The sequence below is a fragment of the Halichoerus grypus genome, chromosome 8 (assembly GCF_964656455.1).
Source record: "Halichoerus grypus chromosome 8, mHalGry1.hap1.1, whole genome shotgun sequence".
Taxonomy (NCBI): Eukaryota; Metazoa; Chordata; class Mammalia; order Carnivora; family Phocidae; genus Halichoerus; species Halichoerus grypus.
In genome coordinates this window covers 108,738,766-108,765,409 of record NC_135719.1, presented here as the reverse complement: position 1 = coordinate 108,765,409, position 26,644 = coordinate 108,738,766, and the positions used below count along the sequence as shown (strand labels likewise).

Genomic DNA, 26,644 nt, shown 5'->3' with positions numbered 1-26,644 from the left:
TTTAAAATTTTTTTACTTAATTCCCAAAAATAGTCATGAAAGAGCATCTTACACATAACTTTGTGCAGTGAAGGCAAAGTGGAGTTGAAAACTAGAAAAATAGGATATTTAAAAAAAAAAAATGACTTGCAAGGGTTGAGACAGGTATTTTTAATGAAATAAAGTTACAGACTTCAAGATTGGAATATGTTAAGCTATAACTAACAAGTAATGTAGTCAACTCCAACTACACAATAACTGAGTTGTTGCTTTGACCCCCCAGGAGTTAGCTTTATTCTAACCTTTCCCTACTATGTATATAGCTCTGGATTTGGCGAGATTCAAAAGATTGCTGGTGGACTGAGCAGCATGGTAACAGGCTGTGAACTTTCTGGGGAAGAGTTCATCTAGTCTTGCTGCTATAGCTGTAGTCCAAAACTAACTTCTTTGGACCAGGTCTGATCTTGGACCAGGCTCCATCTTTGACCCATGAAGGATAATATTAAAACACAAGTAAAAAGATAGCAGTATGTTTAATTATCTGATTATCTACTTTTTTCTTTTTTAGGAACAACATAGAAGATGCTCAGTGTCCTGGATTACAAGATTTAATTGAAGTAAATTATGTAAGCCCTACTCCAGTATAGTAGATAGCAATTTATGTGGTTATATGTAGTAACTCCATAAGCAACTCCCAGAATTTCCATTGGAAATCTAAACCAGTCATTAAAATGATACTTCTTGTTTTAAAGGCCTTTGTCTTGTTTGAAACCATAGTGCCATTTTGTGTTCTTTAACTCACATCAAGATTATTTTTTTAAATAAAGTTTTATTATAACACAACCATACTTATGTATTATATCTGGCTGCTTTGCAATACAATGGTAGAGTTGAGTAGTTGTGGCCAAGATTCTGTGGTTCACAAAGCCTAAAATATTTAGCATCTGGCCCTTCACAAAAAAATGTTTGCCAGTCACTGAACTGGAATATCATAGACACTTGCTGAGAAGCTTTCCTTCAATCATACCATTGCTATAATACTCTTTGAACTAATTGTTCAAGAAGCAAGATAGTAGGATTTACAATGTTCTTTAGCCTGTGTTCAGAATGTCATTCTACTGTTTTTATTTTTAAGTGCAACAAGACTTTTTTCTATTTTTTCCAATTTTTGGTAATTAAATGTAAAAACATTTTTTACTTTCAGGATGCAAACAAGATAAACTTTGAAATGGATTGTTTACCCAGTGAAAGAATTAATTTGCCTCTACTTGCTGGTGAAGTGGCAGATGATATTAATACTAATAAAAAGGAAGAAATTCCAGATGTTGTAGAAGGAATGGAACTACATTCTTTAGTTACAGCACAGGATGTTTTGATGAGCAGCCCTGAAAATATACCATCACAAAATGACATCTTACAGGAAGAGAAGACTAAAATTTCTCAGTCAGGTGAGGTCTTTTAAATTTATTTAGATGAGGCTTTGTTAAATAAATGAACTTGGACTAAAACATAGATTATTGTGAATACTTCTGGGTACCAGTTTCTAAGAGTAAAGGTTGAAAAATTGGGCATTCACAAGAAATACCTTCTAAGAATCAGTACATGTTATATAGTATCCCACTGTCCTCCTCAGACCTTTGGAAGTATACCTATTAAACTTATTAATGGTTACTAATCCATGTTGGAAATAAGTAGCATTTTACATTAGACCTATTTGGATTCTTCATTGTTTGTGAAAATTCAGAGAAATTCCCCGAAGTTTATTTTTTTAGTTTACCTCTTTGTCGACACACATCCTCAAACCTTTCTTTAAGATGCCCTATTTTTCTTTCATAATGCCTTTTCCTATCTACTTTGTTGTGATTGTTCTGCAATAGTAAATGGCTCTTGGACTTTTGTTATGGTATAATGTGTGATAGTTTTGCCTACTATTTTCATCTGCTACTCAGTGGTGCTGTTCTGGCTGGGGCCTAAGGCAAAATAAACTGTAACCTTGGCCAGACATTTAATGTACTCCAGCTGTGTTCTTCACCTAGCATCTTTGGGGTACCTTTTTTTTTCCAACCTTAGTATATTACCTGTTTATTATAAAAGGATATAACTCAGAAATAACCATGTGAAAGAGATGCATAGGGCAAGGTATGGGGAAAGGATACAGAGCTTCCATACCTTCTAAATGCACCACTCTCCCCAAATCTCCACATATTCACCAACCTGGATACTCAGTGGTACCTTTAATATTGCAAGCATGAGATTTGTTTATAGAAGACTCTTTTTATACTGAATTTAAGGATGAGAATTTTAATTAAAAAAAATTTAAGTACATTTTTAAAAATGCTATAGCATGGGCACCTGGGTGGCTCAGTTGGTTAAGCGTCTGCCTTTGGCTCAGGTCACGATCCCAGGGTTCTGGGATTGAATCTGGCATTGGGCTCCCTGTTCAACGGGGAGTCTGCTTCTCCTTCTGCCCCCATCCCTGCTCGTGCCCCCCCCCCCCGCAAAAATAAATAAATAAATAAATCTTAAAAAAAATTTTTTTTTAAATGCTATAGCATAAGATGACCTATATTTTTGTCTTAGCATGTCATAGGGAGCTTTTCATCATTTTTGTCCATTTCTAACAACCCTTGACTGCGAGGATATTTAAAAAGGTAAAAGTTGGGGTTTTTTGTTTTGTTTTGTTTTGTTTTTTCAGTATTTGATATTAAAAGTCTCACTACTGAATGCCATCTTCTTGATTCGGTAAGTTTTCCAACTTAATTTGAAAAATTGCTTTATATTCTAGATCTGTTTTATAAAATGGTTTATTCACTTTTCAGTTTGTGTACAAAGTTGGTTTAAAATTTACGTGTTATTTACTATGAAATCCATTTGTTACTCATTTTTCTCAAAATGGGAAAAAATATCATGTTTATAAACTTTAAAATATAGCATGTTTTAATACTACATTCTGAAGATTTATTTCCCTATATAATTTAGGTATCAAATTTGTTATGACATATTGGTTGAATATTAAATATCTAATTGTAGCTTAGGTTATGCTAGGTATCGCTAAGTGATGTAAGAAAAAATAAGGCAAGGTTTCTGCCTTTAGAAACGTGCAGTTGGGAAGATAATGTCTATCCTACCTTCAGTCATCACTGGTTATTTTCATTTTAATTCTTTTGGATTACTATATCTATATATATAGATATATAGATATGTCCTACTATTTTATTTGGAGGCTCCCCAGCTTTACTTTTGGTGACCTCTTGCCTCTACATCTAGTTCAAACCTTAGCCCTTCTGTGAGGCCTTCCTGGAAAAGCTCTCATCTCTCCCATATTAATTTATATATAGATATAGGTGCACAATGCACACCCTTATTATCTCTTATTAGGAATATAATATGAATATGTTATATTCCTAAAACATAATTTTAGGAATCTCTTTCCCTTATTGTCTGTAAATTCCTCTCTAGGCAGAGCTGTCTGATTCATATTGGTGGATGGGGTCACTGTGGCATGAATGAAATAGTGCTCTCTTGCCTACTCTTTACAGCACTGCTTTTCAGCCCTACCCCCAGATATTTTTATTTCAGCAGTCTGGAGTAGGACCTTTATCAGGTGATTCTAATGTGTAGCCAGTTTGACAACCCTGGTTTATAGCCTTACCTTGAAATTTTCCAGAGCCAGTTGCTAAAATGGGTCAGGAAATGGCCTTGGTTTGCTAATCTTTGATCTCAGAATATAAAAAATTCATTAAGGCAAATGTAGGATAAAAGCAATAATTTTTGTTAACCTCATAAAGCCTGGCAAATGCTTGGCTTCCTTAAGCCACTAATTCCTTAAGGACCTCTGTATATGTTGGCTTCTCTTCATGTCCAGGCTTCTGGGCTGCCTGTGTCTCAGGAGCAGAATGAAGTGTGTCAGTGTGACCTGTAGTCTGCTTTCTTGATCTTAGAGTCAGGGATTTCAGCCTAAGGCCAATTGATATAAATCTGATTTAATCCTGTTCTCAGATCTGAACTCTGAATGCTTGGTTCTGATAATATAGGATATTACAAATAAATTTGGAATGTAATATATCATAACATTTTGTTTTATACTAATATTATGATTAAAAGTGTTTCAGTTATCTTATACATTATCTAGTTGACAAGTCTTGGTACTCCCTATGAATTCTTTTCCGCTTTCATAAATATTAGAACTCAGACTTTTTAATTTTATTTTTTGTAGGTCCACCTGTCTATTTTAGAACCAAATTATTACTTGCTTCTATAGCATCACTTGAACCTGAAATAGGGCTCGAGGGGGAACAAAGAAAAGGATCCGAGTAGGATCACATTAGTAAAAAGCCTAGTAAGTGAGTTATATGGATTAGGATTTGTGGAATCTGTGTAAATGGCTTAAGATACGGTCTTAATTTTATTCATCCTACATATACTGCTGAAGTCAATTTACATATTACTAGTCACCTTTAAGGCATATGTGCCTAATACACCTTTTCAATTAAAAAAAAGTATATATTTGAAATTAGATCCACTGGTAAGTAGCAAACTCATTGTGCTATTAATAGTTTTATTACTATATATAGAAATTTATGTTATTAATTAACCTACTATTAACTTGCAGTGTTGAAGGCTTAATTGGTGAAACCCTTGATTTAGTGACTTCTCTGAATTTATTCTCTAGCCAGGCCTAAACTGCAGTAATACATTCACTCAGGTGGAGAGGAGACATCAAGATCATGCCAGACACATTTCCTTTGGTGGTAACTTGATTACCTTTTCACCTCTAAGGCCCCTCCATGATGAACAACCAGAAGAATTTTGAATTTAAAAATAAATCCACATATTTTTCTTCATATTATCAATGTGATATATTGTTAGCATATTGAAAATTGAAGAGTATGTATTTGTGTTCACTTCTAGTCAATTTATATAGTGTCATAAAATGTTTTAATATTCAGTGTTCATCGAAGTGTGTTTTAGATATGATAGTGTTTCTCGAGGGAAGTGGGGATATTTTGCACATTAACTATGCAGAATAAAAAGTGTACTTTACCTCACCTCTCTTGTTTAAAATGTACAAACTTAAAGCTAAGTGTACTTAGAGCTTATGAACATTCTTCAGTTTAATCAAAATATAATATTAAACTTTGACAGAAATATGTGCATCTTTTTATACTCTCTTAGTTTGGACTCTTAAATTTGTTGATGTTGAACAGCTTTGCATATTGCATTTTTCAGAGTATACTGAGTTTCTTTAAATGAGCTTTCTGGAATCTGAAGTTGTTTACATGCTGCAGTTTCAAACGGTTAAACGGTTAGAGGGGCCCATTAAATCTTTGCCTTTTTCTTTTCATTTTCCCCTTGACAAAACTGACAGCCTTAGAAGGAAATACCTTCTTCCCTTGAAAAGAATTGTATCAATCACTTAATGTGTTTGAAATATTTTCTCTTTTATAAAACTCTTAATTATAGGATTGTAGAAGACAGGGCCATAATAGCACCAAGAAGACTCGTAGAAGCTAACGCTTTTAACCAGACCTGGGTCCAGTTATCTACCTCTAAATGAGTTAGGGTTGGAGGCATTCACCAAACAAGCAGCAGCTTTATAAACGTGTAAGATTAGATGTTTTCAAAAAGAAAAGAAGACACATCCACTTTTGTTGTCAGAGAAAGGTATGTTAGGCTTGTGGGAAAGATAGTATTATCAAGCCCATATGAGCAGTTAGGCTATGTGAGGTGCTGGCTTAGAAGAATGTTCTCAGAATACCTAATCTTACCAAAAGATAAAAGCAGCTTTAACAGCCCAATAATGAATAATTCAAGCAAGACATGCAGAACAAAGAAACATACATAAAAGTTAGGGTTTTCTAAGGGCCCATGCATATGAGCATGCAAAAGAAGTTGGTGCAAAGAAACCCAAAGACTTAGAATATAGATAAAGCAATATACAACAAAACAATAAAATAATATTTGCCCTCAAGGATAAAGCAAATGAGAATAAAAACAATGTCAGTAAACATTTTTTTGTGGGTTTAATAAGATGTACTGTTGACTTGTTCAGAGAACTTTTGTCTGTTTAGTGATAGTAGAGTGAACTCAAACTGGCTTAACAACAGGGAAGTTTATTATTTTCACAAGTTGCCAGGCTGATTCCAAGCACTTTCCAATCAACAGCTCCATGATGGTATCAAGGTCCAAAATTACATTCATAGTTTCTGTCATCCTTGCTGTCGGCTTCTCTGTGGCTGGATCCTTTTGGGGTCACATATATTGTTAGTGTGTTGAAAATTGAAGAGTATGTATTTGTGTTCACTTCTATTCAATCAATTTATATAGTGTCATAAAATGTTTTAATATTCAGTGTTCATCAAAGTGTGTTTTAGATATGATAGTGTTTCTTGAGGGAAGTGGGGATATTTTGACTATCCATTTGATATGGTCTTTAATCAGGATCCCTTATTTTATCTAGGATTATACTTGAATAAAACCATGACTATTAGGAAACAGGGAATGGATGGCTAAGCAGCCATCAGTATACCCTACATCTAGATAGTGTTCTTAGGCCATTGGACTCTAGAATTACGAGGTTTTAGAAAAATCTTTAAAGATACAAGGAAAAATATTGCTTCGCAGAACAAATGCCTTTCCAAAAATGAAACAAAAAAATTTCCATTTGTTGAGGACCTCCTATATGGCAACCCCTTTGTAAACAATATTTATTCAACGATCACAGTAACCCTACAAAAGGTGTATTATACCACCATTTTATAGACAAAGGAACCAAGGCTCAGGATTTAAATAATTTTGTGTAAACCAAGTTCCCCCTTTTTATCATAGCTTATGTTTTTCCACTTAATCATAGGTGTGGAAGAGTCAAGATGAGAATGTTGGAGTAAGGAAGTAATAGTTTTTTGAAATAAACTGCTCACATCCCTCTTTAGGACTGAAAGTCTTTTTAATTGCTACAAGTGCTGTTAGATGGCTTTCAGATATCATTCCCACGTGACAACTACCTCAGGGGAAGACAGCCGCTCCTCCCGAGGTCATACCGTTTCTCAGGTGGCTTGTATTCATTGACTGATTGAAGTGAAGACAGAAAGGACTGTCCCCCCTCTTGACAGCTCCAAAGGATCATCCCGGCTTCAGAACCCCTGTAGGGTGGGCTGAGGCATCATCAATACCCAACTTCTCCCTCTGCCCGATCCTGTGCCTTCTCATCACAACAGCTGTTGATCTCAAGATTCTTCCCCCTAAACCTCTTGGGTTCTAATCTCTGCTTCCTGGGGAACCCAACTTGTGACAATAAAAGTATCTGAGAAGATGGTGTTATAGAAACAATAAATAGACCAAACAATATTTTGATTCTTTTATAAAGTGAAGTGCTATGACTACATCCTAGTTTTGAAATTGTATGAATCTTTGGGCCTGCTGGTAATGAGGAAGGGCAGAAAGGCATGGTTAAGAATGTTGGCAATGGGAACTATTAAGTTTTTCAAGCTGATGATATATCTAATTAAGAGCTTAATTTTCCTCTATAAATATGATGGAGATTTCATAAAAACCAGGAGAACCTACAGCAAGATTGTCTCATGTTGGTATCAAATATGGATTTGAAAACAGCTAAGTATAGTCTAGAGAGAAAAAATAGTTAAAAGGAGCAAAAAGAAATATACCAGAATGCTAACAGTAACTGCCTGTGGAACATCAACAGCTACGCTTTTTCTTTGTGCTTTTCTCATTTCCTGAATATATACTTCCTTAAGTAAGGAAATGGGGGAATGATTTCCTTGTAGCATCTTCTGGTTTTTATGAAACTCTGAAAGACAGAGGTTAAAATAGTATTTTCTTTAAAAATAATAAGTATAGAAAACTCTGGGAGACTAATGCAGAATTAATATTGCTACATATTCCTTTTTCACTGAGTCCATTGTGCATTATCAAGAATAAATTGCCCCAATTCAATGACATATAAAGACAGGAAACTCTTAGAATGTTTATTAAATGGATGATTTACAAGACGGACAGTGATGAATAAAGGTAAAATTTTTCAATCAGGAAACATGAAGTTTCAATGTGTAAGGGTTTATATTCAATTTCATTTTTTTTTAAGTCTTCCCCTTTATGATTATATCATAGCATGTGAAGCACTGGTGAGATCTATGTCACCAGAAATTCCCAGTTTGCTGATTTCCTGGAGATTTTTCATCCGATGATTGTACTGCAACAAGTGAGCATCATTGACCGCAACCTTGAAGTGGTCAGATTCAACCAGCACTTGTATCTGAAATGGCACATACACAAAACTGTTAGAAATGCTCATTAATTTCAAAACCAGTCTGGCCTGAGCTGAGAATGTCCATTTCATCTTTATGATCATCTGTGGAACTGACTGAAGTTCCAAGAAAGGAACTTTGGGGGTGCCTGCATGGCTTAGTTGTTAAGTGTCTGCCTTCAGCTCAGGTCATGATCCCAGGGTCCTGGGATCAAGTCCCACGTCAGGGTCCTTGCTCAGTGGGGAGCCTGCTTCTCTCTCTCCCACTGCCCCTAACCCCTGCTTGTGCTCTCTCTCTTCTCTCCCAAATAAAATAAAAAAAAAACACCAAAAAACAAAAAAGGAATTTTGCAGCAAAAATAAACTCCACAGATTATTCAAAGATTCAAGCAAAATGAAAAAAAGATAACAGATGATAAAGATAAGGTGAAGCTATAAAGGTAAAGATTAATAATGTGTCTCCATAAAAACAAAGTTTTTGTATGGCTAACACCTAAAAGTAAAACTATAAACACACCAAGTGCTGGCGAAGACGTAGAGAAAAAGGAACACTCACGCATTGTTGGTGGGAATGTAAATTGGTGCAGCCACTTTGGAAAACAGTATGGAGGTTCCTCAAAAAATTAAAGTTAGAAATACTATATGATCTAGTAATTCCACTACTGGGTAAGTACCCAAAGAAAATGAAAACGCTAGTTTGAGAAGATATACCCAACCCTATGTTTACTGCAGCATTATTTATAATAGCCAAGATATGGAAGCAATGCAAGTGTGGATCCATAGACGAATAGATAAAGAAGATGTGGTATCTATACATATACCACACACACACACACACACACACACACACGCAATGGGATATTACTCAGCCATAAAAAAAGAATGAGATTTTGCCACTTGCAACAACATGGATAGACCTACAGGATATTATGCTAAATGAAGTAAGTCAGAAAGAGAAAGGCAAATTCCATGATTTTACTTATATGTGGAATCTAAAAAAAAATCGAAGAAATAAATGAACAAAAAGCAGAAACAGACCCATAAATACAAAGAACAAACTGATGGTGCCAGAGGGGAGGCGGGTACAGGGATGGGCAAAATGGTTGAAGGGGAGTGGGAGGTACAGGCTTCCAGTTATGGGATGTAAGTCATGGGGTAAAAGGCACTATGAGCATAGGGAATATAGTCAGTGGTATTGTAATAGTGTTGTATAGTGACAGATGTAAGCATAGCATAACAAAGAGATGATGATCTCTATGTTGTACACCTGAAACTAATGCAACATCCTGTGTTAGCTGTACCTCAATAAATAAATGAAAGTAGAATACTAAAGTAGGAATCCTCTATAGAGTGGCAAATGTTGCGAAAATTGATAATAACCAGTTTGGGCCAGAGTAGGGGAAACACTCTTCCCACAGGTAGTAGTGAACATGTTTATCCTTACAGCATTTTGGAAGCAGCACTTTGGCAATATCTTATCTAAATTTTAAATATGTATATTCTTGAGGGGCGCCTGGGTGGCTCAGTCAGTTAAGCGTCTGCCTTTGGCTCTCTCTGGTCATGATCTCAGGGTCCTGGGATCAAGTCCGGCATCAGGCTCCCTGCTCAGTGGGGAGTCTTCTTCCCCCTCTCCCTCTGCCCGTACCCCCACCCCCCGCTTGTGTTTTTCTCTCTCTCTGTCTCAAACAAAATCTTTTTAAAAATATGTACATTCTTGGAATAAAATTCTTGTTCTAGGAAGCAAAGATTTATAAGGACCATTATTACAGTATTTTAGTAAAATAAATAAACCTTTCAGGTTTTATTTGTTTGGAATATTTCCATACTCCAAATTATCATCCATAGGGTACTCATAGAATTAGCACATATCTAAGCAATGAAATACTATTAAATAACAATGTTCTAATGTGAGAAGATGTCCACCAAATATAGAATATGGTCCCTATAAGTCCCTGCCCTTGAGGAGCTTATAGTCTAGTTGTTTCATTGCCCACTCTACTGTCAAGCTAACCCAGCACTGTGGACCTAGTATTTGTTAAAGCAGTGCTTAAAAATAAAAAGGGTGTCGGGACAGTTGGTAGAACATGTGACTCTTGATCTTGGGGTCATTGGTTCAGGGGTAGAAGTTACTTAATAAATAAGTTTTTAAAATAAATAAACAGTGCTGTATGTCATAGAAAATACTGGAAAGATGTTAACCAAGTTGCAACCTCTGTGAGGTTGGGAGAAAGGGGAAAAGATGGAGGTCTTTTTAATTTGAAAATCTATAAAAAATTTTTTCATAAAACGTCTCAATTTTAGAATTAAAAAAAAATTAGCTTTGATTGCAATGCCAACTATGTTGTATTAAGGTACTAAGTCTCAGCCCAACTGGACCATTGAGACGGTCTGTCCTTTTTTTTTTCTTTTTTAAGTACGCCCAGCGTGGAGCCCAACATGGGACTTGAACTCACGACCCTGAGATCAAGACCTGAGCAGAAATCAAGAGTCAGACACTTAACTGAGCCACATAGGCACCCCCTTCTGCCTTCTTTATTAAAAATGCTATTTTCCTCATTTCCAGAAAAGCTTAAACTCAAAGGTGTGGTAACAGGGACAATGGTGAAGGGTGGGAATGGGGCTGGGGAGTGTGCCAGTCCTGTTGAGCCTGGTTCCCTGGGATGGGGAGCAGATGTACCCGTTAGGTGTCCCAGGATAGCGGATAAATTCTTTTCAAGTGCCTTATGGTTATAAGAGTGATTCCCATGAGAAATATCCATTATCAATATATAATAGTAGCAATAACTTACTTTAAATGGTTTACCACTTTCAAATGGGAAAGTTGCCTGTCTTTCTTCCTTTCCCCAGATGTTATCCAGCTTGGTATTGCAAACAATGACTCTCTTGTTGTCCTCACTGAAGCGTGGATTAAAGTGGAAAGCAACATCATTCCCTCTCTTGAAATCTAAAGCAAGTCTGTTTTAAACCAAAGACCAGAGTTAGTAAAATGATTCAAGCTGTACATTTGTATCAAGTGAAGAACATATAATTTTCTAAAGATCCAATCATTTTTTATAAAATACAGGAACATTTTCAAACGGAAGCAAACAAACCAGAGTATGGCTTCAAACTGGAAAGTATATGAGGCCTAGTATTTGATGTATTCTTGTAGTATCTGAAAGTAAGCAAGGTAGTACCTGTTCCATTTTTTTGCCTCCTTGTCTTTGGTCACATCACTCCATTCAGCTGTCATTCCCTCTTTAACTGCCTCTACTATGAAAACTCGTCAAGGTTTCCTTATAGAAGTTTAGGGCCACTTTGAGGGCACTTTATGCTGTACATGGCAAATAATAATGCTTACCTCTTTCCTGCCCTGCCAGTGACTTTTAATACCTATTAAAGGCAAGTCAGTCACATCAATAGAAGCTATCAAATACCTGGCTTCCTTATAGTTAACCAAAAACCTAGTCCTAAAATAACAGGAATGAGATAACATAATGTTCAGTGTCCTGTTGCTAAGTTGTAACCTCATGGCAATAAATGTGTTAAACATTCCCTGATGTGAATTAATGGAAGTGCCGGCTTAAATTTTTGACCTTGTTCCTTCTCCTTGGATGTTAATGCAAACACAAGGCCTTGGACTGTTGAAGTATTAACACTATCTCTCAGTTTCTCAAAGTGTGCTCCCTGGAGCACTAACATCAGAATCAACCGGGACTCTTGTTTGAAAGCAAGGTCTACACCCTAGACTTATTAACAATGATTCCTTGAGCATTTTCATTTACCCATTAACAGACACATAAAACCACAAATGTATCTTCCAATAATTAAATGCCCAGGGAGAGGACCAATATAATCAGATGACAATAGCATTTGTATTTGACCCAAAAAATCCAATGGCTGTATTTTTCTCTACAGTGAAAAGGAAGATCTTGCCATCTCTACCACTTTAAGCATTCTTTTTTTGTCAGGTAATTCCTCACATAGATTTTGCAGAATGAAGCAACCATTTTTTCAGTTTACTACCATCTTACCCATTTCCACCAAAATGAGTGTTAATCTGCCACAGTCTCTGTCTACACCTCTAGTGTTACTGGAGCTAAAGTTTCTAGTGCAAAAACACTCAATAAGGCAAACACACCAGTGTGGTTCTGTATGACCGTGGCTAAGGGAGGAGAGCAGATACTCACAAATCGTGCCCAGGCTCAGGTGTGCTGGGTTCTATGTTATTTGGGGAGGAAAGATGGATAAGGACATAGGCAGGGGATATATACATTTTGTAATGGGCTGTGAGACAAGCTTTATTGTGCAGGTAAGCACTGTGTTTAGAGAAGCTGTATAGGCTGTGTGGAAAGAAGAAGGGGCTTAGGGTACTGGCTACCACACAGAACCAGAGAAGGCTGGCTGGAGGTATGCGTGAATGGGCTGGCTGAATGTAAAATGACTATATCAGAGGCTGAGTCCATTTCCTGGTAACAGAAGAGGGGGTTCCCACTGATCCACCAGGAGCAAGGTGACAGACACAGGTTGTTTATGGATTCTTGTAAACCTGTGTACATAGCTTGAATTTGTACCTTTTATGCACTGTCTATAAAACCCCAAAACACGGATTAATTTATGGCTGCAGCAGGGGCTTTAATGGTACCACTAACCTCAGGGACAGGCATACTGGATGTCTTCAGGATATCCTTAACCTGCTTGTATTACATGGAAATATAACCAATGGTGATAACAGACCCAGGCATCCCAAGGCAGCCACAAGTCAGCACGGCTTTTCCTAAATTAGCTCAGAGGCTCACTCCATCTTAGCTCACCTCTATCAAACCAGTTCCAATGGCAAAGGTTGACTTCTTTTTTTTTTTTTCTCTTTTTTTTTCTTTTCTTTTTTTATTTATTTTTTTTTTATTTTTTTTAAAGATTTTATTTATTTATTTGAGAGAGAGAATGAGAGAGAGAGAGAGCATGAGAGGGGGACGGTCAGAGGGAGAAGCAGACTCCCTGCTGAGCAGGGAGCCTGATGCGGAACTCGATCCCGGGACTCCAGGATCATGACCTGAGCCGAAGGCAGTCGCTTAACCAACTGAGCCACCCAGGCGCCCCAAAGGTTGACTTCTTTTGAGGAAGTCTTTAACTTGTAGGATCTTTTCAAATCTTTATGTAAATTGTATATACTCAGAAGACTGGGGTTCCCCCATCCCGCCACTTAACATCCGTAGACCTGGCTGACCCCATCCATGGGAATCTGTGACTCAGCTGATGTGCCCAGTAGGAAGGCGGAAAGGGAGGTCAAGCTCACCAGATCTGAGACTGCACTGTGACCTTCACGACTGCAGGGTGATCTGTCCAAATATGAGGAGAGAGTGGTATGATGTGCAAGCTCTCAGATCAACTCAAAATGACGTCCAGTGCGATCTTTGTGTTTCTGACCCTAATTTTTGATGGTCATCTAGATACAAAGTGCATGCTTGTTTTTTTAGACAAGATATGGCTCAGAGGTGGAGAGATGGCCAAGCATTACATTACAAAGGCTGTCCTTCCCTTAAATTCTAAGGTTCTCACTGTCAGGAAGAACCTAGGTTTTTCTGTATGGGTTGTCCGCTCTTTCTCTTCGTCCTCACAAAGCAGAACTGTTTCCAGGCACCTGGGTGGCTCAGTCAGTTAAGCATCTGCCTTCAGTCCAGGTCATGATCCCAGGGTCCTGGGATTGAGCCCTGCATCGGGCTCCCTGCTCAATGGGGAGCCTGCTTCCCCCTCTCCCTCTGCCCCTCCCCCTGCTCATGCTCATGCTCTCTCTCTCTCTCTCTCAAATAAATAAAGTCTTCAAAAAAAAAAAGTAGAACTGTTTCATTGTGGTTCTGGGAGAAAAACAAGATTTAGTGAGGGACACTTTGTCCCCTTGGTGGGAACACACACTGATTTTTGGGATAATCCCATTCTATGGTATAGAATTCTCAATGCATAGTTTTAAAAATTTTATTAAAATTCGAAATAGATCATCCTTTACTCAAAAACCAATTGACAAATATGTTAAGAGTTGCTAATATTGTTCTTTACCTGTTTGCATTGGGCTTTACTGTGCCCAGAATTGTTATCAGCATGCGCGGCATGATTCCTCCAGGCAAAGGCAGGTCATAAGGCACGGTCTGGGAATAAAAAACATATACATAACAATAAAGAGTCATGTCTTCTTGGGGAAAGAAATAAAAATATGTTGCTAATGTGACTAACACATAACCCTAATTTAAGCCATTTTTCCAGACTCTCTGGTCACCCTGCCCAGGGCCTGAAAGGATAAGGCTTCCTATCTGCACAAGTAATAATCAAGAATAAAGCCATCAAGGGGTGCCTGGGTGGCTCAGTTAAGCATCTGCCTCCCTGCTGGGGCTCCCTGCTCAGCAAGAAGTCTGCTTCTCTCTCTGTCTCTGCCCCTCCCCCTGCTTGTGCTTTCTTTCTCACTCACTTTCTCTCTCTCTTTCTCTCTCTCTCTCTCTCAAATAAATAAATAAATAAATCTTTAAAAAAAGAGAAGAAGAAAGCCATCAGTTAATTGGTGCCAAAGACAGAACATATTCCCTTTTGGACCACTGTATCTCTCATTACTAAGGTCATCCCAATCTATAATTCATTTACTTGGACTATTTTTCGGAAAGGCTTAGGCTAGACCTTGCAATCAACATTAACATTTTTGTGCCACTCTTCTTTTTTAAAAATTACTTTTATTGAGATATAATTGTATTGGTTTTAGCTGTACAACTGTGTGCCACTTTTAAGAACCTGGTCACATAACATACTTCATCATGGTCATTTTGCTCCCTGAGGGCAGGCATTGTGTCGCATTCGGGAACTTGTGAGTTCTTTTAAGTTCTACTTACATGGCATCAACAGGAGGCTCTGAATGTGGCAGATACTAAATATTTGTGGAATGAACACTTTTCATTTAATACATTCCCTAGTTCTTCCACAAAAATGTATTAACCATCTAGGTTCAAGGTGCTGTAAATATTCCCAAAACTCCCTTTAGCCTCTTCTCTCTTCCCTTCATAATTTCTTCCCCCTGTGTTCAACCACCAGCCAAGTCTTTTCTCTTGGGCCCCAAACCTCCTCCTATCTGAATTTCCTACAGATGCCTCAAATCCTAAAAGCAGGTCTGGGAGAAAAACATTACCTTGGTTTCCCTACATGTTCCTTCTATGACCCCAGGCAAGCTGTATAACTCTCTCTTGTTCCCTTTCCTCGTGTGTAAAGTAGGGACAATAACAGTAGCTTATGGGGCGGATATAGGGTTAAATGAAATCATCCATGTAGAAGCACACTGCTCGCGCGTGTTATGTGCTCAGTGTTTGTTAATATGGTAACCCAAATTTTCCCCCATTACTATGATCTTAACTTCATTTATATTAAAGCTGCTTTACAGATGTCTTCAAAAGATATACTGACTTCTCTTTATACTAACAGTTCCCATACTAAACTCAATACAGTGATTTTTTTCTTTTTTAAAAAATTTTTTATTGTTATGTTAGTCACCATACATTACATCATTAGTTTTAGATGTAGTGTTCCATGATTCATTGTTTGTGCATAACACCCAGTGCTCCATGCAGAACGTGCCCTCCTCAATACCCATCACCAGGCTAACCCATCCCCCCACCCCCTCCCCTCTAGAACCCTCAGTTTGTTTTTCAGAGTCCATCGTCTCTCATGGTTTGTCTCCCCCTCCGATTTCCCCCCCTCATTCTTCCCCTCCTGCTATCTTCTTCTTCTTTTTTTTTTTCTTAACATATATTGCATTATTTGTTTCAGAGGTACAGGTCTGTGATTCAACAATCTTGCACAATTCACAGCGCTCACCATAGCACATACCCTCCCCGGTGTCTATCACCCAGCCACCCCATCCCTCCCACCCCACCCCCCACTCCAGCAACCCTCAGTTTCAAACAATGATTTTTTCTATTGGGCTGACATACACCATGGCTGGTCCTTGAAAAGTGGCTCTAACCAGCGAGTTTAAAGCTTCAGGTCTCTCTGAAGTCCTTTGCAGGTTGGTGCCCAGAGCCAGCTCCCAGCCAGAGCACAGCAAAGTAATGGCACCAACGCTCCAGACAATTAGTGTGTTGGTTCTTCATTAGCTTTGTCCTGATCACAATCAAGTCTATGAAATGCCTAGTTCCATCTTACCATTGGTCCAGCAGGGATGCCAAAAGGGCCAGCAGCAGGGTGGGCTCCAGGAGCACTTGGCTGTCCAGGAGGTGGGTAGGCCCCAGGCCCACTCGGTTGCCCAGGGTGGGCTCCTGGTGCAGATGGTCCAGGATAAGCAGGTGCTGTTGGGCCAGGGTAGGCTCCTGGAGGTGCCTGGCCAGGATAGGCACCAGGAGGGGCCTGGCCAGGATAGCCGCCAGGAGGGGCCTGTCCAGGGTAGGCTCCTGGAGGGGCCTGACCAGGATAGCCGCCAGGAGGGGCCTGTCCAGGGTAGCTACCAGGAGGGGCCTGTCCAGGGTAGGCACCAGGATAGGAGGCCCCTGGGTAGCCTCCAGCAGGCTGGTTTCCCCATGGACCAGGCCATCCTTGAGGGTTTGGGTTTCCAGACCCAGATAAAGCATCATTAAGCTGGAAAGAAAGACATCAACAATTACAGGATGAAAAACATTCACAAAAACAGAATTTTCAGGAAAACAGGAATATGTGATCTAAGAAGTAGAGGGATATGGTAAGGGTATGAAATTCAAATCAATAAAAAATTTTCCACCTATTAAATAGTTTGCAGTTCCTAAGACTAAAATTAGGCTTTGGGATTATATATGCTTCATCACTTTATTCTTTTTTTTTTTTTAGTAAGTAATGTATCAGTACTGGTTTATTAATGGTAACAAATGTACCATACTAATGTAAGACGTTAATAATAGAGGAAAGTGGGCGTAGGGTATGTGGGAACTCTTGGTACTATCTTTGCAATTTTTTGTAAATCTAAAACTATTGTAAAATTTCAAAGTTTATTTTTCTTAAAAGGCCAGATCATGCCATTAAGTAAGTGGGATTCCAGATTGATTACTCTCTGTATGGGGAGGAGGAGAGCCATATAGAAAATGATAAGCAAAGCAATTTACGGTTCTCAACATGAATTGTCTTACCATAAAGAGTGCATTTTATTGATGGATTGTAATTCTAATAAGGATTGTTATATTTTCTTGGCCATATAGGGTCAATATATTAACTACATGGTAAAGTTAATACAACTATCCAATGGCATAGACTTTTCCTTGCAAAGAACAAGGATGGCTTAATAAGAGTCCCCATCCTGGTTTCACAAGACCATTCCAGAGGAGGATTTCTGGAAGGTGTGGCCCCCTTCTTAGTGGCTTTCAAAGGGCTTCCAGTCCCATTTCTAACCTCTAGCAGAACCACAAGCCTGTCCCTGGCAGCCACAACAGGTACATGGCCACACACAGTGGTTTCAGATATAGGCCTGTACTTGCCTTATCTGTGTTTTTTTGTTTTGGGGGGGTTTTTTTTGATCATGGCTTATCACAGTCAAGCAACTGCATGGTTCAGATGAAAAGATGCCCTACAGTAGGTGGTCAGGGTGATGGGCCTGAGTTCCCACAGTTCAATGAGTTCCATGTTTGACAGCAAAGAGTCAGTCCTGCCATATTCCCAATGTGGCAATGTACTGGTCAAATCCATCCTTCTCTTTGCCTTGTGCTGATCACAAGGGATCTAACCCCTGCAGATGGTGGTTTCCAGCCTTCCAGATGAGTCTGGCTAAGGGGCAGCATTGACAGGAGATTAAAGAATGGGAAGAAGGGAGAAGCCGGGGTAGCTCCCTGCTCCTTTCTGCCTCACAGGGTGTCTGGGCAGCTGCTGCATCTCCTGCCTCCCTTTATTCTTCCTTCCATCATCTGAGATCATGGAGGGTTGCTTTTTATAATTTGCCAAAGTTGGGAGCTAGCCTTCCTCTATGTAAAAGCATATCCTCTCTAACTGACAGGAGAAGAACAATCACAGAAATCAGGATGCTCAGACTGCACCACACTTCCCTTTGCTCATATTATTTCTCAGCTCCTGCCCATGGAATCCACCTGTTTCTGTCCCAGGCTTTTCAGTAGGGGAGTTACTGTTAGTGAGTCCCAGGCCTCTATCTGCCTGGCTTTCTTCCTGAACCTACGGCTGGAAAAACAAGACTTCAGCTAACAAGGTCTCATTGGTCAGTTAAGGCCAGAGGAAGCCACAGGGTGAGAGAATTAGAAGGAGATGTTTGGTGGCAAAGAAGAAAGCCCCCAACCTACATGGAATGTATATTATGGTAAAAAAAAACAGACATAAAATACTTACTGAAAAACTGTCTGCCATTTTCCTGAAAGGGGAAAAAAAAGATAGGTTATCATTTGATCCTAGATTTCACCAGTTTCCATGTTAACATAACATCACAAATAGTTCATTGGGCAGTTCTAGATGATCTACAGGCATTCTTCTAACCAAGCCAGTTTATTCCCCAAATACACCTAAATCAATAGTGTGGAACCACAAAACCAGCCCTAGCAGGGATGCACTCCAGCTACATCACCAAGCCCTATTTAACTCATAATTTTAAACTCTAATCATACTAGCCTGTGTTCTGAATCCTGGGAGTAACAGGCCAAACAACACAGGAGAGAGAAGAACAAAGAAGATAACGTTCTTCCCCTTTCCTTGGTAAAGACACAAACAGTCCTGGTTCATCTGTGGTCCTCCTCACCTTCCTTCCTGGGCGCTGTTTCCACCACCTCTTACAAAGGGTTTAGTCTCTTCATATCACCCACCTCCCCTCCTGTTCCTAAGATCAACCCCCATGCCCTCTTCTGCGTTTTAGCAGGAAAGCAGAGTTGACTGATTCCTACTGAGATTTGAAACCAATGCCCCTAGATGCAGTTGCTGCCAATTACTTATTTCCTCATTGGCACATATTTATGACTGCTCTGGGCCAGGCACTGTGTGATCTCTTGCCTGGGTTGGAAGATGGATAGGCCAAGATCTGTATGGTCAAAGGGCTCACAGGCCAGCAGGAATCACAAGGGATCGACGCTGTGAGCCAGACTGGGTGATGGGGAGTCACAACTAGAACTATTACTTCTAAGAGGGGACGAGGTGGTGGTGTTTGAGCTAAGCCTTTTTTTTTTTTTTTTTAAAGATTTTATTTATTTATTTGACAGAGAGAGAGATAGCGAGAGCAGGAACACAAGCAGGGAGAGTGGGAGAGAGAAGCAGGCTTCCTGCCGAGCAGGGAGCCCAATGTGGGACTCGATCCCAGGCCTCTGGGATCATGACCTGAGCCGAAGGCAGACGCTTAACGACTGAGCCACCCAGGCGCCCTGAGCTAAGCCTTAAAGGAGAGGTGAGATCCAGATGTGGAGCAATAAAGAGAAAAGACAGGTATAAGATGCTTTTTTTTTCTTTTTTTTAAAGATATTTGTTACTCCAAACGGAACTCCGGCAGTATAACAAACTAGGGTTTAAGGAAAAGAAAAGAAAAAAGAAAATAGAACAGGAAAGTAGTCAGGCAATGTGGAGGAAAATATTTTTGGGTAGGATGCTACCAAAGAGAGTTGGCTTTGCCCAAAGCTGACTCCAGGGGTGGCCTTGACACATCATTCCTTCTTTCTCCTGCTCCTCTCCCTATGTCAAGTTTCTAACCATTTAAGATGTTTTACACCTGCTCCCACTTGCAGGTGCTCTGGCAGTGAGGGGAAGAGGGTAGCTTTGGACTCGTGAGGCCTGAGTGAGTTTTCTTGGGTCAGGATCACCAGTCCTATAGCCAAAGTGACCTGGATCTTAAACAATCAGAATCTCTTTTCCCTTGAGTTGCCCACTTGTGATATTTACTAAATTATTTAAGAAATGACATTACCCCCAAGGGATCCTAATTGATAGGTCCTAAAAATCTAAAATATTAGACTTTTTGGTTAAAAAAAAATAGGCAGAACTCCTCTTAGGACTTAATGTCCTCCATTTATACACATCAGATGTTTTATCATACTCTGCTGTTATTTATACCACAGTTAAATATTACCTTCTATTAAGTTTTTTCTTTTTTTTTTGCACATCTCTTTTTTTAAATCTGGGCATTCTCAAACATATTTGGAAGCAGTTTAGGGTATCACCGTATCCATCTTCTAACATGGGAAACTGCTGGCAACTTGACTGGGAAGTCACAGTGACTCTCCCAGGGCTTCCATTCCTGGATTTCCTATAGCATTTGATCTTTTAAAGTAGAAGTCAGGTGTTCCTCTGCTTGTGCTTCCTTCCCCAAAAGGCTTCCGCTGCTTAGAAAAGTGTGCTGCCACCGCAGGAGGAACTTGAGAGAAGCATTGTTACAGAAAAGGAAAAGAGGGCGCCTGGGTGGCTCAGTTGGTTGAGCGACTGCCTTCGGCTCAGGTCATGATCCTGGAGTCCTGGGATCGAGTCCTGCAACGGGCTCCCTGCTTGGCAGGGAGTCTGCTTCTCCCTCTGACCCTCCTCCCTCTCATGCTCTCTGTCTCTCATTCTCTCTCTCTCTCTCAAATAAATAAATAAAATCTTTAAAAAGAAAAGAAAGAAAGAAAAGGAAAAGAAAGGATGTTTCTTTCTTTTTTTTTAAGGTTTTAAGTAATTTCTACACCCTCATGTGGGGTTCAAACTCACAATCCCAAGATTGAGAGTTGCATGCTCTACCGACTGAGCCAGCCAGGTTCCCCAGAAAGGACATTTTCATTTTCTAGATTTTTATTTACTTATTTGAGAGAGCAAGTGCGTGCGAGAGAGCACTTGTGAGAGTGGGGCGGGGGAGGGGCCCAGGCAGAGGGAGAAGCAGACACCCCGGGGAGCAGGGAGCCCAATGTGGGACTCAATCCCAGGACCCCAGGATCATGACCTGAGCTGAAGACAGAGGCTTAACCAACTGAGCCACCCAGGTGCCCCTAGAAAGGGCATTTCTTAAGAAAACAAAGCCTCTCTCATTTTGGAGGCCAGTAGGAAACAATCTTGAACTTCACGGTGGGCAGAAAGTTTAGTTCCTTTGATTACACAAACTTCTTCCATTCCTGCACAACATACCAAAGACCCAGACTTATAACTTTATAAGTGTTTTGACTTGTCTTAAATATTCCTATTCTGTAAAGACTTTCCCCATCCGTTGGAGTTGTCTTGTGCATTACAGGATGGAGAGCCGCATCCATGGCTTCAATGCACAAGATGCCAGCAGCATAATACCCCACCTCCCAATTGTGACAACCAAAAATGTCTTCAGATGTTGCCACATATCCTGGACTCCGGGGAGTGGGGGGAGAGGTCAAAATTGTGCCTGGTTGAGAAACACTTGTCTAGGCTGATCGGCATGTGTATCTCTCCAGAAGTGTAGATACACAGATCAATAAAAACCAAAAAGTTAGTTTCAATAGTTAAAACTAGCCAAATCTGTACCATGGGCCTAATAAGGTGTCATATTAACATAACTCCAATCAAGCTAACATGTGTTTAAAGGCTGATTACAACTAGAAACCAAAAACAGCATTTCCAAAATGTAACATTTCTTCTTAAAGTCTCTGCTCAAGCATATTCAGCTTATTTTCAGCTCCAACCAAAACAATTTGAGAAACAAAGCAGATTTCACTTTCTTTCCACTGTGTTTCACATAAAGCCTTGGGTGACAGTTTGCATCATGTTGTGACACACTAGACAAGCCCATTAGAATGATGACACCCTGCAGTAATGTGGTGCTTTTCAGTTTATGAAGCACTTTCCCATACTTTTCCTATTCTCATTCTGATAATGATCTTATAAGATTTTCAGGGGAAAGTTAATATTCCCATTCTAGAGGTAAGGAAACTGAGACTCAGAGAGCTAATATGGTGGCCCAAAGTCATTCTGTTCTTGGCAGGTCAACAACCAGGGTCCAAGCATCCTCACTCTTAATGCAGGTTCATTTTACACTAAATGTAAAACCTCACTTTGAAATTTTAAAGTATAGTCCTTTAAAAGTGTTAATTACTTCACTTAGAAATTAATTCTCTGACTTATTCATTCAGAACTATATAACATGTTGAAATTGTAAAAAAAAAAAAAAAGATCCTGTTTTTGTCAGAAAACTAGCTGGGTGACTCATTCAGTAAGCTTCAATACACACTGTACTGAATACAACGATGCCATTTTGCACAGTCACTTTGCTAATTATAACCACATTTAAACCAATAAAGTGTACTTCTCCAAAAATTAGGTATGCACTGTTTTGATATGTTCATTCTCAACCATTAGTTCTCTTTTACGAAAAAAAAAAAAGATTATAACTGATACATTTTTGAAATCAAGGTTAGCAACCTTAGAACTTTAAAAAAAGTCTATTTGGACAAATATCTTTCTTACTTGCCTGGAAAATTTCCCTCCCTCCCTCCCTCCCTCTTCTTTCTTCCTTCCTTCCTTCCTTCCTTTCTTCCTTCCTTCTTTCTTTTTCCTTCCTTCCTTCCTTCCTTCCTTCCTTCCTTCCTTCCTTCCTTTCTTCCTTCCTTCTTTCTTTTTCCTTCCTTCCTTCCTTCCTTCCTTTTAGATGAACAGTTTATATAGAGACACAATCAAATGTAAAAAAAATCTTCTCACCCTACAGATCCTACAGATATGTGAACTCCATCCTGCCATTCCCAGAATCAGAGAATTTAGAAGCGCCGGAAAAGAAACACTACATTAAAGCAAAACAAAAAATTGAGGAAATACTACCTGAGTCTTCACATTTAGAAACACCTACAGGAAGTAGTTCAGTGTTGCTTTGGAATAAAGAATTTAAACATGAGTCAGAATGTAGACCCTTTTAATTGGCTGTTAATTATAGCTTTTTCCCCTCTAATAAAGAGTGGCTATCTACTGTACTATGCTATTCTAGGTCCACCTAGCAATTAGTCCAGTAGCTGGGGTTCCTGGGAGCACTTCTGAAATTTCTGCTCACAAAGGGCCCTGACCTTTATACAAGCTGAAAGAGAAGTAGATCATGAATGCATTTCCTCAGAACCCCAAGGCACTGCCCACACTCCTCTGCAAAGAACTTCCTGCCCTTGCTGAAACAAGTCTACCTTGCAAAGCCAAATTCGGTGATGCTGAGTTGGAATAAAGGAACTGGTCCTTTACTAGGATTTCCTTCTTATCATAGTTCCTCAGCATCAAGGAAGGTAAAGTTACTTTGTGCCTCTCAGTTACTGACTGTTTTCTCCCCATGGAAAAGCTGAACATCAGTCAAGAGCAAACACATGATACTTCGTCAGCAGCACACTGGAAGTTTACAGCAAGCACTGTTCTGGCAGGCTTACCACTGAGAATTTAATCAGAAGAACCAGTTCAGGGCGCCTGGGTGGCTCAGTTGGTTGAGCGACTGCCTTCGGCTCAGGTCATGATCCTGGAGTCCCGGGATCGAGTCCCGCATCAGGCTCCCTGCTCAGCGGGGAGCCTGCTTCTCCCTTTGACCCTCCTCCCTCTCATGCTCTCTCTCTATCATTCTCTCTCTCAGTAAATAAATAAAAATCCTTAAAATAATTATTAAAAAAAAAAAAAGAAGAACCAGTTCAGGCACTAGACACCAAATGTTAACCCAGCTGTCCTCAGCAGGAGCCTGTTTCCCAAGCCATCACAGGAAAGGGGGGCTATGTTTTAGATCAGTTAACCATGAGTCTCAGATACAATAATCTCACAAGCCAACTGTATTTAAGGTCAACGTGACATGCTCAGGTTATAATATATGCATGCAAGTCTCTGCGGTTAAGATGTTGAGTCTGGCTGATGAGGTTCTAGGCAAGTAGGTACCTAAACTATAGGTGAGACCAGCATTGGCCTTTGACCTCACTAGCAGTAAGTGAAGTCTTCACAGTAAAGCACTGATGTATACTTGTAGCACAGGGAAACATCATTGTTTAAGGACCCCTGCAAAAAACTAGCTTTGGGGGTCAATCTATCAGGCAGTGTTCCCCCTCCTCTGCTACTTAAGTAACCTGGTGAGTAACCTTCTAGCACTTTGAAGCTCAAAACATTCAAAGACCATCATCAAACTTTTCCCCAGAACATGGAGTAGGTGCTGACTCTGAGTGTAATCCCCAAACGTTATGAAGTTAGGAAGCAGTTCCCATCTCCCAACGATCACAGATGAACTGTCTTCCATTCCTTTCCCAGAATCCCAGAAACAGACTGGGTCACTGCGGTTCAGCCGTCTTCACTGCCTAGCAACCCAACTCCCAGGAGTCACTTTACAAAACTTCCACAGTATCTGGACTAGGAATCACTAACTTGAAGGGGTTGGGCCTGAAGCCGAAGTCACAGCCTCACCGTATGTGTCTCTGACTCTCTGGCGTTCAGCTCCTACTCCTCAGAGTGGATACATTATAGTGTTTTTATTTCAGCACCTGATAATTCAGAATACATCTTCAAACCTGTTTTAAAAGCTGTCCCCCGATTTTCGGACCAACATTCTGCCACACCCTACACGTCCTCAGCACAGATCTGGGATAATGCCCAAATTAGCCAGTCTGGGCAGGGATGAGTCACTGATTTGCAAAAGTTTGGATGTGCACTGCTCGCCAAGCCAGACGCATGCCCACTCAGGCCCTGGGGCATCACCACTTTCTGTGGGATCAGCACCCAGAGAGCGGCGGCAGCCCCTACGGCGGCCGGGCCTGCTAGGAGGGCTCGCGCGCGCCCCACAGCCAGATCCAGCGGCCGCGCAGCCCAGTCAAGGGGCGCCGGGGCTGCCTCCAGGGTCCCTGGGCAGGCCCCCCGCGCCCAGGGAAGGAGGACCCGCTTCCTAATCCCACACTGGGGCGGGCCGCTGGGGTTGCTGAGCGCCCCCCCCCCCCCGGCTCGCGGGCGGGACGCCGTGGCCGAGGCTGCCAGTCGCCGCGGAGGGTGCCCCGCGCCCCTCATCGCCCGCCCCGAGATCAGTGCGTGAGTCTTTGTAAAGCGCCGCTAACTTTCCCAGAGCCTCAGACTGCGCTCTCTCGAGGGGTCAAAGCCTCGAGTGCCCTGGTGCCCCCAGCTCCTCCCGCGACCCCCCGCCTTTTCGCGCCCACCCGCCGGCCGGCAAGCCCCCAGCCCCCAGCCCCCGCCCGGGCGCCCTCGCCCCTGCCGGGTCGGGGGCGTCAGCGGGCTCCCTCCGCGTCCCGCGGCCCCGCCACTCACCCGACGCCTCGGCGCTCGCTCGCTTGCTGCGGGGGCGGCTTCTGCTGAGGTGGTGCGATCCCTGACGGGGCGGTGGCTCAGCGCCTCAAATAGGCTCGGCCCGGCCCGCCTCTGCCGAGGCGTGGCCCCCACCCCCGCCCGGCGCGGCCTCGCCTCGCCTCGCCCTGCAGACCAGGCCCGGCGTCCCCCGCCCCACCGCACACCGCGCAGCGCGGTTCCAGGGCGCAGCTGAGAAGCTCGGGATCTGGAGAGCGGCCGGTGGGACGCTCCGGGGCGGCCCCCAGCCCCGCAGCCTCCAGTTGGTGTCCCGCGGCCACCCGAGACCTGGAGTGGGGCCACGTTCACCGCCCTCTCTCCAGATTCACCTGGTGACTCCTCAGACCAGGATGGGGAGAGTCTGCGAAGCTTTCAGAGTGTGCTGCTTTGAAGAGTTTTGCTTGTTTGCTTGTTTTAACCGAGTTTGCTTATTTTCTGCCTGAATTGCAGACGCTCTCGTCCTTTCTGCATTTATTTTACCTAAATCCTCTCTCAATATCAAAGCCTTCCCAAGAAGTGCGCAGTGACTTGTGTCCCTGGGAGGGCCCTGTCAAGTTTTCTGAGGTGCTGGGTGAGATAGATGCCCCGATGTCTTGACCTTGCATTCATTCCCTTTCTGAACTGCGATGTGGGGACCCACCTCACACTGGGAGCCCGAAATTGTTTTTGTTTGTTTGCTCCTCACTGCATCCTCAGCATCTTACCTAGCCTTTGGTGTGTAGTAAGTTCTCAGAAAAGATTTGTTTCATGAATGAATGAACGAAATAATGAATCCCTTCCTAGAAAGCCTGTTGTTTTCTCAAAGGTTGGGGAGAGTCCGGATGAGGGAGGGAACAGTTAAGCACAAAAGTGGCTTTGGTAAAGACAGGAATAGGATAAAGCTACCACTCTAAAAAAGGTTCTTATAACAAATAGTGATTCTTGGGGTGCCTGGGTGGCTCAGTCGGTTAAGGGGCTGCCTTCGGCTCAGGTCATGATCTCAGGGTCCTGGGATCGAGCCCCACATCGGGCTCCTTGCTCAGCGGGGAGCCTGCTTCTCCTTCTCCTTCTGCCTGCCGCTCCCTCTGCTTGTGCTCTCTCTTTCCCTCTCTGTCAAATAAATAAATAAAGTCTTAAAAAGAAAAAACAACAAATAGTGATTCTTGCAAGAGAGAAGGTATTTATTTGGTATAATTTTGCTGGATAATAACTGAGTGAAATGGTTAGGGACGTCCAAGATGGATTTTTTTTAAG

The 26,644-nt window shown here is 41.2% G+C and overlaps 2 protein-coding genes and 1 long non-coding RNA gene across 9 annotated transcripts in view; 2 read left to right on the top strand and 1 right to left on the bottom strand.

Moving 5' to 3' along the window:
• Positions 1-5,127, top strand: part of DLGAP5 (DLG associated protein 5) — a 35,415-nt gene extending 30,288 nt beyond the window's left edge. The window contains exons 16-19 of the mRNA XM_036113898.2: positions 548-605; positions 1,184-1,427; positions 2,675-2,721; positions 4,652-5,127. Of these exons, the coding sequence (XP_035969791.1) occupies positions 548-605; positions 1,184-1,427; positions 2,675-2,721; positions 4,652-4,792 (490 nt within the window). The 3' untranslated portion in view covers positions 4,793-5,127. The remainder of the gene's footprint in view (positions 1-547; positions 606-1,183; positions 1,428-2,674; positions 2,722-4,651) is intronic.
• A 2,823-nt stretch (positions 5,128-7,950) lies between these two features.
• LGALS3 (galectin 3) lies at positions 7,951-25,518 on the bottom strand. Of its 5 annotated transcripts, none has more exons than XM_036113905.2 (7): positions 25,376-25,451; positions 22,820-22,898; positions 18,548-18,569; positions 16,397-16,825; positions 14,276-14,364; positions 11,032-11,197; positions 7,951-8,251 (listed from the first exon to the last, which is right to left on the bottom strand). In XM_036113905.2, exons 3-7 carry the CDS (start codon positions 18,563-18,565, stop codon positions 8,096-8,098), a joined length of 858 nt encoding a protein of 285 aa, XP_035969798.2. In that variant the 5' UTR covers positions 18,566-18,569; positions 22,820-22,898; positions 25,376-25,451; the 3' UTR covers positions 7,951-8,095. The 5 variants fall into 5 exon arrangements, with proteins under 5 accessions (XP_035969798.2, XP_077909856.1, XP_035969794.2 ...); XM_078053730.1 differs by lacking the exon at positions 25,376-25,451 and adding an exon at positions 24,527-24,589; XM_036113901.2 differs by lacking the exon at positions 22,820-22,898 and having other exon boundaries at positions 25,376-25,518.
• The window catches only part of LOC118549489 (uncharacterized), a 48,937-nt gene continuing 46,879 nt past the window's right edge, over positions 24,587-26,644 (top strand). For 2 of the 3 annotated variants that reach the window (XR_004924115.2, XR_004924116.2), the window contains exon 1: positions 24,587-25,141. This is a non-coding gene — a long non-coding RNA (uncharacterized LOC118549489). The remainder of the gene's footprint in view (positions 25,142-26,644) is intronic. The other variant, XR_013440701.1, reaches the window with a different exon arrangement.

Coding starts and splice junctions, on each gene's coding strand:
- LGALS3 (XM_036113901.2), bottom strand. Junction 14,365..16,396: donor GCATCCCTGCTGGACCAATG/GTAAGATGGAAC, acceptor TTTTATTCCCAG/ACCGTGCCTTATGACCTGCC. Junction 8,252..11,031: donor AAAGTGGTAAACCATTTAAA/GTAAGTTATTGC, acceptor GTGCCATTTCAG/ATACAAGTGCTGGTTGAATC.